The following is a 12,591-nucleotide window of genomic DNA, read 5'->3' on the forward strand; positions in this document are numbered from 1 at the left end:
GACGGTAGTGTCATTGATGCCATCCTAATCCCAGCAGAAGCAGCCATCTCGAGACGCCTTTCGGGTCTCTAGGGCTGAATTCACCGTTCCTTCCCACTGTGGAGGCCACCGTACCCCACCCCAGTCGGTCTACCTGGGTTGCTTCTCCAGTGTTTTGTGTCTGGCCCCCTGGGCTTTTGCGTCCCTGTCCCTACAGTGCAACCCAGGGGTTGGCAGGCAGTGGCAAGGGTGTTATATGTATTACAGAAGACAGTAAATTTCACACATCACAGCTACGAACCCACAGTGGTCTACTCCAAGCAGTACAAAGGCGGCATCTGTCCGGATCCGGGATGCCTCAACCAAAGCCAGGGCGACATCCCGAATGCCCTGCAGGGCTACGTAAGGCGCGCGACCGACAGCCACATTCCAGTCTTCAAAAAAGAGCTGTTCACCGCTCCTCTTTTAACTTCCAGGGTTTGTTTGTTTTTTGTTTTTGTTTTTGTGTTTTTTGTGCCTGAAGAATTACCATGTTCTCCAGGAAGTATTTTTTAAAATGTGAAGTACTTTAGGACTGAGATGGTCAAGAGAATAAAAGCTTATTATCTTTGTTTTGGTGACACTCCCCATTCTAGTAACTAGGGAATAACAGTTTTTTCTGAAGGAAGCAGTTGTTTCCAATCAGGAAGCTCTGAATAGATGCAACAGCAATGCAATTTCAACAACCTGCTCAACCTTTTTAATATTTCATCACAAAATCAAGAAATGTGCATGTAATTCTTTACACTTATATTACAGAGTCAAGTGTAAGTTTCTTACAGGCATAAATCCTGAAAATGCAAAAAGGAATATTCAGCATAAATACAATGAAAAGAAAGTTGGGATCAGGTTGATACTACCATTTGGACCACAGTAATTTACACAGAAGAAAATGTACATTCGTTTTAGATTCCCCAGAGTTCATTTGGTTTGGCCTGTTTCCATACTGAGGATAGGTACTGAGAGCTGCTATTTGAAGAAAGTAACCTGACCCCTGTGGTAACGTCTGTGTGTAGGAAAGCATCTACTTTAGCACAAGCAGCACCTGAAGTGGTTTACTCCAATTCGTTCCTGTCCTCTTTTAACTTGAAACAAACCAAACCAAATAAATCCTAGAATGGGATCAGCTACAAACAATATAGTTAGAAATACTAACCCTGCTAAACAGAAACAACACTGCATCTTTAGAAAATCTAAACACCTTTTCTTCATATTCAAAACCATTAAATTAAACCACCCAAGCAGAACAAATAATTCACATTCTTACTGAGTTAAATCAAGGTTGATTTCAGGGACCTTTAAAGATTTGTATATTTTTCCCTCAGAGTCTGCAGAATTGGAAAATTTAGTCCACTTAAATCATATTGAGATAAAAATAAGTTACAAAATGACAGTTAAGTACTCCCATATCAGACATGATTACATTTCAAAACTGGATACTGATGAAAAAACCCAGAAAAGTCATTCAAGTCTGAATAGAAAAAAATACTTAATATGTAGAGGCATATAAGATTTTTCTAATGTATTTACAACCAGTTTCATGTACAATTTTTGACCTGATTTATGTATTACGTTTTGCCTTTTTCCCCCTAAAAGTGAAAAAAATTAACGTCACACTTTCCCTATATAAAATAGTAACCAATTATTTAAAAATCCATACAAATGATATTTTTATTGTTTTTTTTTAAATTTCTCATCAATGTCTTTTTCCTACTGCATTTTTAAATTCTGCAAACAAATTACCGTATCATGACCCTTGTTAGAGAACAATGTTGAATCACAGATTTGATCTCACTGAGTGCAGTCCAAGTCTATGTGTGCTGGGACATACCATTCACCAAACTTCTTAGCTGTTTCACGACTGTCTCTATCAACTTCTGTTTGTCTCGATCATTCTTCCTGAACTGAGCAAATATATTGTTCTTTTTGCTAGTATCCTTCATCCTAGGAATATATATGAATGAAGAAGCTTGGTAAAGAGAAATTAAATGCTATGCTATCACAAGTAAAATATCTTGGCATGTTCTGAACTATCTCACACTAATTCTTATGCTTGAAAAATATACTTCAAAGAAAATAGGTACTAATAAAAGTACAGAGCAACTACACAAAAAATTAGCAGCTTTATTTTACATTCTACATGAAGTGGGGTTTTTGCGTTAGTTTGTAAATCTAAAGTATGTTAAGATTTCTAATATTGATGTTCCACTGATGTATGCTAAAATACATACCCTCTGTGGACTCTGCAAATCACATTCATAGCAAGACAAGGTGAAAGAAAAATTAACATTAGAAAATTTAAAGCAGGTTTTTTTTGTTGTTGTTTTTGGGGGGGTGGTGGGTCTCAGTAGTGTTTCATGGCATGGTAAAATAAATTTACATTTATTTTAAACAGTTTCTTTTGTCCTTTGAAATCAAATATATCACAGATATTTTGAAGTATAGAAAAATAATACACATTTTTCATTCAAAAATAGAAAATTTAGCAGTGATACCTAAAATGAAATATGATTAAGTGAAAAGAAAATCTGCCACATAATGAGAGGGAAAAGTAATACCTAAACTTCTATTATTTTTAACTGGACGAATGCACCAAAATTTTGTTCACATCAACATAAACAGCAATCCCATAAAACAACACCAACATTAAAATCAGCAAAGAAAGAGGCTTATGTTCTGGTCATTAAAATGGACTGAGTTTTTAAGGTCCACTTAGACATTTCTCTTTTGTTGAAAATCTCTAGTTGTTCAATCATCGCTAAATCACCAAATGTTATAATGTTATGCAAAAAAGTCTTCAGAATATACTCACTTCTCCAAAAGAGTCAGAGCTGTGTTTGGATTCACCCGAAGGTACTTAGAAGCTGGCTGTCCGTAATCAGCTAGATAAGTAGACCAGTCCCAAACCATAAACAGGTCAAGGAGCTGAGGAAGATAGGGCAAAATGTTAAACTTTTGACTATTTACCCATAGCTAATACATGCAGTATAGGCCACTCTTGATCCACTTTAATATGACCTGCTTCTTAGATGAACAGAATAAAGAATTCATTTTTAAAACTTCATCACTAACTATACTTTATAACCAAAACAGCACACGTATCTTTATACTTTCGAAATAGCTAAAATTGTCAGGGGTTGCTTTTCTAATACAATATCTGACTGCATTCTCAAACAATTATAAAATAATGAAAACACTATTAATAGAATTATAGTAATACTTGTACCTGATGTATAGAGATTTCATCTTTACACAGTATGCAGCCCATACTCCAATTTAATTAATAAGGGTTGGTGCTACTACCTATTTGAAAAATTTTAAGGAACTTAAATTGAACCTTTTTTCTTAGAGGTTAAGTATGTTTACCTTTCAAAGAAGCCGTTTGTACCTAGACTTTTCCCAAAGTAATTTAAACCAAAAGCTCAGATAATCTCAATTAAGTGCATTAAACAACCTCTGCTGGATTCCCCCTGGTGATAGATCCTCAGCAGTGTTATGAAATGAGGGCTTCAGGACTCAGCCTGTTAACTCCAGGCAATCATTCTGTATAAACAAACAACAACAAAAAGAAACCCTCTTGTATTCCGTAGTGTTTTAAAATTGACTATTTGCTCTATAATCTCCAGTTAGAATTGTTGTCAAATATGGAAGTAATCTTTTAAAAGCAATGCCGTGCCTAAACCAAAGCACCAAACTCCTTATCCAACTTTAAAACCCTAATCTCCTTTAAGCCATTTAAAACCAACTTCCTATCCCCGTTTGAATTGTTTCAGAAAGCTAAATACTTTACTTACTACCTTCCTTCAGTTTTTATATTATTCTTTCTTCTTGGTTTTTTTTTTTTTCTTTTCTTTCTTCTTGTTTTAACTCACATTATAAGTAAGGGGTGTATTGGTTTTGCTTTCAATTGAAGGAAGCATTTGTATTTACTCCTAGGATATGTGAGCCAACCCAGGGACTCTGGGAGGGATAAAACTTCTGGGGGTAATTAAAACCTAAAGAGGTTACAAAAAACTACTTCTTCTTTAGGAAGGTAATGGACTTGTCTGACTCTTTTCCCATCCAATATACAACTTAGTAGAGATGTTCCCATCAAAGGGTGAAAATTCCATAATGAAAATAGTAACTACTAATATTAAAAGCCACTCTATTTTCTTTTGGACAATATTCTAGGCTGTATCAAAAGTTAAGATATTGGTACAGAAGCTACACTGAAACAATGCTAAAAGAATATACTGCCTGAAAAAGAAAAGTTAAAGTTTAAATTTATTTAAACTTCTGTGTAATTCTTGACTGTTACTTAGCAACAAGCAACTTTCACAAAGAGGGAAAAGTTAACTTTCACACACACTGACGGTGAAAATGAATACTGGCATAATATCTCCAGAATGTGATTTTATAATACCTGTTTAAGAACCCTATAAAACAGCGGTTCCCTTTGACTCAGTAATCCTAGTTCTAGGACTCAAACCTCAGGAAATAATAAAGGTAGAGAATAATGATCTTAACCTCAAAAATGTTAACTGTCTTATCAAAAAACCATTAGTTTGAGAGGAAAATAAAAGCTGAAAACAGCCCAAATCTCAGTACTGAGAGAATGGTTAAGTGGTGAGGTATATCTATCTGTAAGATGAATATCATGTAGTTACTAGAATCGATATTTACACAAAATTTTAAGTATCTTGGTAAGATGCTTGTGATAAACGTCCCTACTAAAATTACATAAACACGCATCAAAAAAGAATGGAAGAAAATTTTTGAGAATGTTAAGAATGGTTGTTATTTGTGTGGTGGGGTTATGGGTAACTGTTACTGAATTCTTCATTTACATAATATTCCACAATGGCCAAGTATTAACTCTAGAGTTAGAGATAAGGTTTACATATTTATATATTAAAATAAATTTCAATAATAAATGCTCCTCACACAGTTGTTAACAAAAGCCTCATTTTGAAGGATTCTTCTTTTAGGTGTAAGTGTGTGTTTGCACAAGTATGCGTGGGCATGCGCACAGTCAGCAGAAAGTAACCACTTAATACGCTGGCTGTAAACTCCTTTTCTTTCTAAAAGGCATTAGCAACATGACCTTTGGGATTTGGAAGAGGAAGAGGCCTTAAAATAAGTCTCTTTTTCCTCTTGGGCTGATCTACCCCCAGGTGGGAAAGGAGGAGTCCATTTAATGAATTTAAAACCTACACCAACTCCAACAGTGAATACAGAACTGGTTCTTCTACCAAACAGCACAAAGACAGACGCCTAGATAAAGAAATATTATGCTTACAATTTTCACATGTGGTCAGATACTCATATGCACATCTCTTACCACTAGAAATTACAGGAACCATAAAATTTAACCTACCTGCCTACATGCAGACAAGTCTAATCTACATGCTTTTAAATTTACACTAATATTTTATAGAAATATACATTGTGTATTAACTTGTAAATATCTAGGGCTGCACATTCATGGTTAAGGAACTCATTGCCAATGTGGAAAAAAGGCCAACAATCTAGGTAAGATTCATTTATTCCTTCAACAAACATTGACTGCCCACATATAACGTGCCTGCTACTGTGCCAGGCCAGAGATACAGTACTGAAGGAGACAACAGTCCTATGCTTCAAGGGTTTACATTTTAAGTGGGGAAAGTGGGGAGGCGACAGTTAACATGGAAACAAGTAATGTTTTGATGTTGACTTGAAGAAAGTATAAAGGAAAAAAAAACTATTCACATAACCCTAGTAATCTAAACTACAGTAATACATGAGGATGCTACAATAAATTTGTTTTTTAAATTCAAGTTTTTTTCAGATTCAAGTTTTTATTTAAGTTCCAATTAGTTAACATACAGGGAAGATACAATAAATTTATTTTATTCATTTTTAAAGATTTTATTTATTTATTTGAGAGAGAGAGAGACCACAAGCAGCGGGGAGGAGCAGAGGGAAAGACAAGTAGGCTCCCCGCTGAGCAGAGAGCCTGATGGGGCTCAATCCCAGGACCCTGAGATCATGACCTGAGTGGAAGGCAGACACTTAACTGACTGAGCCACCCAGGGGCACCCTGCTACAATCGATTTAATATTAAGACAGAAGCTAGGGGCACCTCGGTGGCTTAGTGGGTTAAAGCCTCTGCCTTCAGCTCAGGTCATGATCCCAGCGTCCTGGGATCGAGCCCTGCATCGGGCTCTCTGCTCAGCAGGGAACCTGCTTCCTCCTCTCTCTCTGCCTACTTGTGATCTCTGTCTGTCAAATAAATAAATAAAATCTTAAAAAAAAAAAAAAGACAGAAGTTGCTGATTTCTATAGGAGCCAGTGACTGCTTGCCCATTATTCTCAGCCCACGAACCCAGTGGCTGTAAACGAGAGCACCATTTCTGTTTTCTGTGCCCCAAAGGATGCATGGATACAGGTGCAGAGGAAATACTGGGCTAGGAAGCATACTGCTCTCCTATTCTGATTTCTCATTTCCATGTGTGTACGATTTTTCAAATGCATAATACTGCATTTGGTAAGTAAATAGAAACAAACTTCATAAAACTAGGCAGGCAAATGCATAAAGTGTGTCCAGCAGAGTGTAACCACTCAGTAGACATTCAAGAAATAACTTAATGATTGATGACGACCATCCCAAGTTTACCAGGGGGCTTTTTCCTAGGTTCTTCAGAGTATAAAAAAATGAGCACCCGGGGCGCCTGGGTGGCTCAGGCCTCAAGCCTCTGCCTTCTGCTTGGGTCATGATCCCAGGGTCCTAGGATTGAACCCCACATTGGGCTCTTTGCTCAGCAGGAAGCCTGCTTCCCCCTCTCTCTCTGCCTGCCTCTCTGCCTACTTGTGATCTCTGTCTGTCAAATAAATAAACAAAATCTCAAAAAAGGAAAAAAATGAGCACCCTACAGACTTCTTTGGCTTGTGCTCACAGCTCTCTGAAAAAGGCCAATGTGGCCTGTGGGCAAACTAGGGGAAGTGAATGCAATCAACTGACTTCCTCCCAGGCTCCTTCCCTGGGGCACTGGTAAAGAAAATAGATTCCATCATGATAAAGATTTGCATCTAATGTTAGTAAGAATTAAATGATCTTTAACTAACATTTCTGAATGGTCTATCAGTGTCTCTCGTCTGTGATTATTATAAGGTCCTGTTCCACTTTTTTATTTTTATTTTTATTTTTTTATTTTTAAGATTTTATTTATTTATTTGAGAGAGGGACAGTGAGAGAGAGCATGAGCGAGGAGAAGGTCAGAGGGAGAAGCAGACTCCCCATGGAGCTGGGAGCCCGATGCAGGACTCGATCCCGGGACTCTGGGATCATGACCTGAGCCGAAGGCAGTCGTCCAACCAACTGAGCCAATCAGGCATCCCTTTGTTCCACTTTTTTAAATTAAAGTATTATCGCCATACAATATCCTGTGGGTTTCATTTTTTTTTTTTAAGATTTTATTTATTTGCCAGAGACAGACAGACAGAGGGAACAAAAGCAGGGGGAGTGGGAGAGGGAGAAGCAGGCTTCCGACTGAGCAGAGAGCCTCCATCCCAGGACCCTGGGATCATGACCTGAGCAGCAGGCAGACGCTTAACACTGAGCCACCCAGGCTCCCTATCCTGTATACATGATATATACATGTGATTTGATATTTTTATACGTCACAAAATGATCCCCAAGGTACGTTTAGTTACCATCCATCACCATACAAAGTTATTACCATATTACTGACTCTGTATCATATGCTGTACATTACATCCCCATGACTTATTTATTTTACAACTGGAATTTTGTACCTGTTAATCCCTTCTACTTATTTCATCCACTCCAAAATCACTCCCCACTCTGGTAACCAATAGTTTGTCTCCTGTATCCATGAATCTATTTGTTTTGTTTGCTCATTTGTTTTGTTTTTTAGATTCCACATACAAGTGAAATCATACAGTATTTGTCTTTCTCTGACTTACTTCATTTAGCATAATATCCTCTAGGTCCACTCATGTTATCACAAACAGAAAGATTTCATTTGTTTTTATGGCTGAGCAATACTTTGTTGCATATATATATCCTACAGCTTCTGTGTCCATTTATCTACTGATGGTCACTTCAGTTGCTTTCACATCTTGGCAACTGTAAGTTATGCCACAACGAACGTATTGGGTGCATATATCTCTTCAAATTGGTGATTTCGTTTCCTTTGGATAAATACCAGAATTGGAAGTGCTGGATCCACACCCAGTGCGGGGCCTGATGGTGGGGCTCAATCTCACCACCCCAGGATCATTACCTGAGCCAAACTCGAAAGTCAGATGCTCAACTGACTCAGTCACCCAGATGCCCTGGAACTGCTGGATCTTAGGGCAGTTCTATTTTTAATTTTTTGAGGAACCTCCACACTGCTGTCCATGGTGGCTGTACCAATTTACATTCCTACAAGCAGTGCACAAGGGTTTCCTTTTCTACACATCCTTGCCAACACTTATTTCTTTGTCTTTTTGAGAACAGCCATTCTCATAGGTGTGAGGTGATATCTCATTGTAATTTTGATTTGCATTTTCCTGACAATTAGTGAAGTTTAGCATTTTTTCATGTGCCTGTTGGCTGTCTATGTATCTTCTTTGGAAAAATGTCTATTCAAGTCTTTTGCCCATTTTTAAACTAGATTGTTTAGGGGGTGTCTGATATTCAATTGTGTAAGTTTTTCATATATTTTGGATATTAATCCTTTATCAAATCTATGATTTGCAAGTATCTTCACCCATTAGGTAGGTTGCCTTTTTGTTTTGTTGATGGTCTCCTTTGCTATGCAAAAGCTTTTCAGTTTGAGGGGACTCTGGGTAGCTCAGTTGTTACATGTCTGCCTTCAGCTCTGGTCATGATCCCAGGGCCCTGGAATCAAGCCCCACATCAGGTTTTCTGCTAGGCAGGAAGCCTGCTTCTCCCTCTCCCGCTTCCCTGATTGTGTTCCCTCTCTCACTGTCTCTCTCTGTCAAATAAGTAAATAAAATCTTAAAAAAAAAAAAAGCTTTTCAGTTTGATGTAATCCCATTTTTTCACATTTTAAATTACAGTTCTTTTGCGGTGGGGGGGATTATCAACAGAAGCTTTATTTCTTATTGCTTGAAGAATAATTGAAGGGTAGATGGAACGAGGGAGTGAAGGATGGAGGGACTGCGGGAGAAAGAATCCTGTGAGGAGGAGGGGCTGCACTGGAGAAGATGAGAAGCGGGTATGGGGCAAAGGGGCAATTGGAAGATAGGAGATACTGAATGGAGGAGGGAGGGAAGTTACAGGGGGCATAAAATTCAGAAACAGCCACGGGGGTGGAGTGGTGGTGGTGAGTTAAAGTACAGTTCTACTGAAGTAAAAGATGTAACACAAAACTAGGACATTATTCTTGGGTCCTACCTAACCTTATGCCAGGCCACAGTGATGCAATGAGCCCATTATATAGGCTGCTACCCATGCCTGCTTTGACCAAAAAGCATGATCCCTTATATTTGGAATAGTTGAAAAAGAACATGCCTGCTCTGGAGCCAGAGTGTGATAGAAAGGGAGGAGGAAACTGGAGCAGTGCCAGAAAAAACCACTGACACTCACCTTCACTTGCACACAGTTATAGCCTTGGGGTCTCTCTCTCACATTTAGTCAGGTTTCACAGGATGCACTATATCTTTACTATTAAAACCCAAGTTATGGAAAACCTCACTTCTCTTCCTTGAGCTTTGCTCCCTTTCAGATGGCAGTACACAAATAATACATTTGCTATTAATTACATAAAATCTCTCTCAGTCTTGTAAATAAATAGTAAGACACAGTCTCAACAGGTGAACTTATTAACATATATACCTGATATTCAAAGATGTAGATCAAACAAGAAAAAAAAAAACTTCCCTAGATTATTCAAAAGCAGTTTTACAATTACTTATTAAAGGATAAAGTCAGGCATATTATAATGAAAATTGGTATTAAGGTCTATAAAAGAGTTTGTTCCAATAGTCAAGTAAAATAATTCTACCTTAAATCCTTTTGGGAAGTAAGCAAAGTATGGATCATACAAAAATGAAGAGCAAAATAAGATGCCTCAGTTCTATCTCATCATGATTTATAAGATTATCTAAAATTAGTATCCTAACTTCTTTTTTCACCAAGGATTCAAAAATACCCTTTATAACTAATCTGATAACATAAAGTGGACTTATGCCAATATCTGTAAGTGAGTTGTAAGTTTCACTTCCTCAGCATTCCCTGTGTGTGTCCAGCAAACAAAAAGATTTAGCTTAAGGAAAGATATGGTTGCATGGGTGGTCCCATTTATATGCTCAAAATAGTTGAATCGCTTCAGAATCACTGAAGAATTCGTTTGTGTCAACGCATCTGGCTTGCTGACAGTTTCTCATCCTAAGTCTCACTCCTAGTCTCCACCCAAGAAACTTTGGGGTCTCGGACCTGTTGAGATCACTTTGTGCAAATGACACAATGAATCTAGGCCGACTTAAAACCATTCTATGGAACTCTTGAAGTGACTTTTTGCCTTTGTAAAAGTGAACCCAGAGTGCCAGGTCATTTTTTCCTTGAATCTGGTTTAGCTTTCTTTGTTTTGAGTCTTTTGGGTTTTGCTTTTGAAGCACCTCAGGGGCAGTGACCCAAGACAGAAGATAAATAAAGCTAAGCCAACCTCAAGAGAAAAGCAATTGGGGATACCAGGTTTGCTTTTGTAAATGTGAACAGTGACCTGGGGGCTCAGGGTCAACCTTAGTCCCCCAAATTCCCTTTTCCAAACACCAAATCCACCTGGGACCTCACAGTTCCTTTGCAGATTCCAAAAGTAAAGCAGATCATTTTTCCTCTCCCTCCAAAACACAAAGCCTATGAAAGGGTTCCTAGAGGGCATCAGAGATTTAAACAGCAACAAAAATCCTAAACCATAATACAGCTTTAACGAAGAAATATGAGCAATTAGGCACTAGAGATTCAAGAAAAATGGGTCTTACTAAATTAGTCCCAATGGGAGAAAATACGAGTCCTTTTTCTAAGTAGATGTTGAAATCAAATGACGAGCTCAGTATGATTTTTAAAGCTCTTGGCTTTACTACCTTTACAACTATCTCAAAACACCACATATGAAAAACTCCACATGAAGCACAGAAGAGAAGTTTACGTAGCAGCCAGAAAGGACCTAGCCAAAAACTGTAAAGAAGCAGTACTGTGCCTCCACTCACCTCACTTTTTGCCCTCAGGTGTTAATTGCCCTCGAGCTGCCTCAAGCTCTCTGATACACCTGACCCCTAACCCATGCCCACCCTCTTCAAATGTCCCATTTACCACACCTGTTCTCAGCCAGCCTTTCCACTCCCACCTACGCAGGACCAGGAGCAAACTCTGGGTAGAGCACTCTCTAGAGACTGTTTAAAGGCATTGATCTCTTTAGGTCATTTCACTAGGGTGAACTGCACACAGCAGAAGTAGAATGTTCTCAAGGTATTTTTGATGGTAAGCTATATAGTACTCCTAGATAAACTCCTTGGATGAGTTCGGAATTTGGAAAAAGAGGCAAAAAATGGAATTTACATAATCAGATTTATACACGTTCACATTTGCTTTAATTTTTTGGTCACTATTGTGGCTAAGATGGCATACAAATACATACATATATATGATTTTATGGGGTTAATTTCTTTATTAAAATTAATTTTACCAAGTAATACATGGTTAACAATCATATAGAGCCTGTCATAAAAACCAACAGTCCCCTGCCCCACCCTTCCCATTCTGTGAAGCAATCACATTAACTCCTTCAGTTTAGTTCAGTGTCTCTAAATACACTTACTTTTCTAATTTTTTATTTATCAGCTTACAGCTATCACATATGACAGTTTACCTTACTTATACAGCCTTCCTATTTTTGAAAGCTATTACAATTGTTCCCTATTTTTGCTTTTATAACTTTAATATAATTAAACTGCTATTTCTTTTTCTGTTACTTTTGTAAAAAATTTTAGGACAGTTTTGAGATGTATTTCACATACTATTCATCCATTTAAGGTGTACAAATCAATGGTTTTGAGTATATTCACGGTGTTGTGCAACCATCTTAAACAACTTTAGAACATTTTTATCATCCCATACCATTAGCAGTCACTCTACCAACAGGAGTCATATAACCTGTGGTCTTTTATAAACAAGTTTCTGTCAATTAGCATAATGTTTTCAAGGGTCGTCCATGTTGTAGCATGTGTCAGTACTTCAATCCTTTTTATGGCCAAATAATATTCTATTGTATGGATATGACACATTTGTTCATCCATTCCACAATTAATGTACATTTGGATTATTTCCATTTTTCAGCTATTATGAATGACACTGCTGTGAACATTCATGTACAAGTTTTTGTGTGGATATATGTTTTTATTTCTCTTGAGTATATAGCTGGCAGTAGAATTTGTTACATAAACTTTTTTTTTTTTTTGAGATTTTATTTATTTATTTGACAGACAGATCACAAGTAGGCAGAGAGGCAGGCGGCGGGGGGCGGGGGTGCGCTGCAGAAGGCAGGCTCCCAGCTGAGCAGGGAGCCTGATGCGGGGCTC

At 37.7% G+C, this 12,591-nt stretch overlaps 1 protein-coding gene across 2 annotated transcripts in view; it reads right to left on the minus strand.

Annotated features, from left to right (window-relative positions):
• Window positions 1–492: 492 nt before the first annotated feature.
• Window positions 493–12,591, minus strand: part of EXOC6 (exocyst complex component 6) — a 216,956-nt gene continuing 204,857 nt past the window's right edge. For both annotated transcript variants that reach the window (XM_080823310.1, XM_080823309.1), the window contains 2 exons: window positions 2,831–2,943; window positions 493–1,962 (listed from right to left, as the gene is read on the minus strand). In XM_080823310.1, the coding sequence (XP_080679436.1) occupies window positions 1,830–1,962; window positions 2,831–2,943 (246 nt within the window). In that variant the 3' untranslated portion in view covers window positions 493–1,829. The remainder of the gene's footprint in view (window positions 1,963–2,830; window positions 2,944–12,591) is intronic.

Source organism: Martes martes (genome assembly GCF_963455335.1).
Source record: "Martes martes genome assembly, chromosome: 14".
Lineage (NCBI taxonomy): Eukaryota > Metazoa > Chordata > Mammalia > Carnivora > Mustelidae > Martes > Martes martes.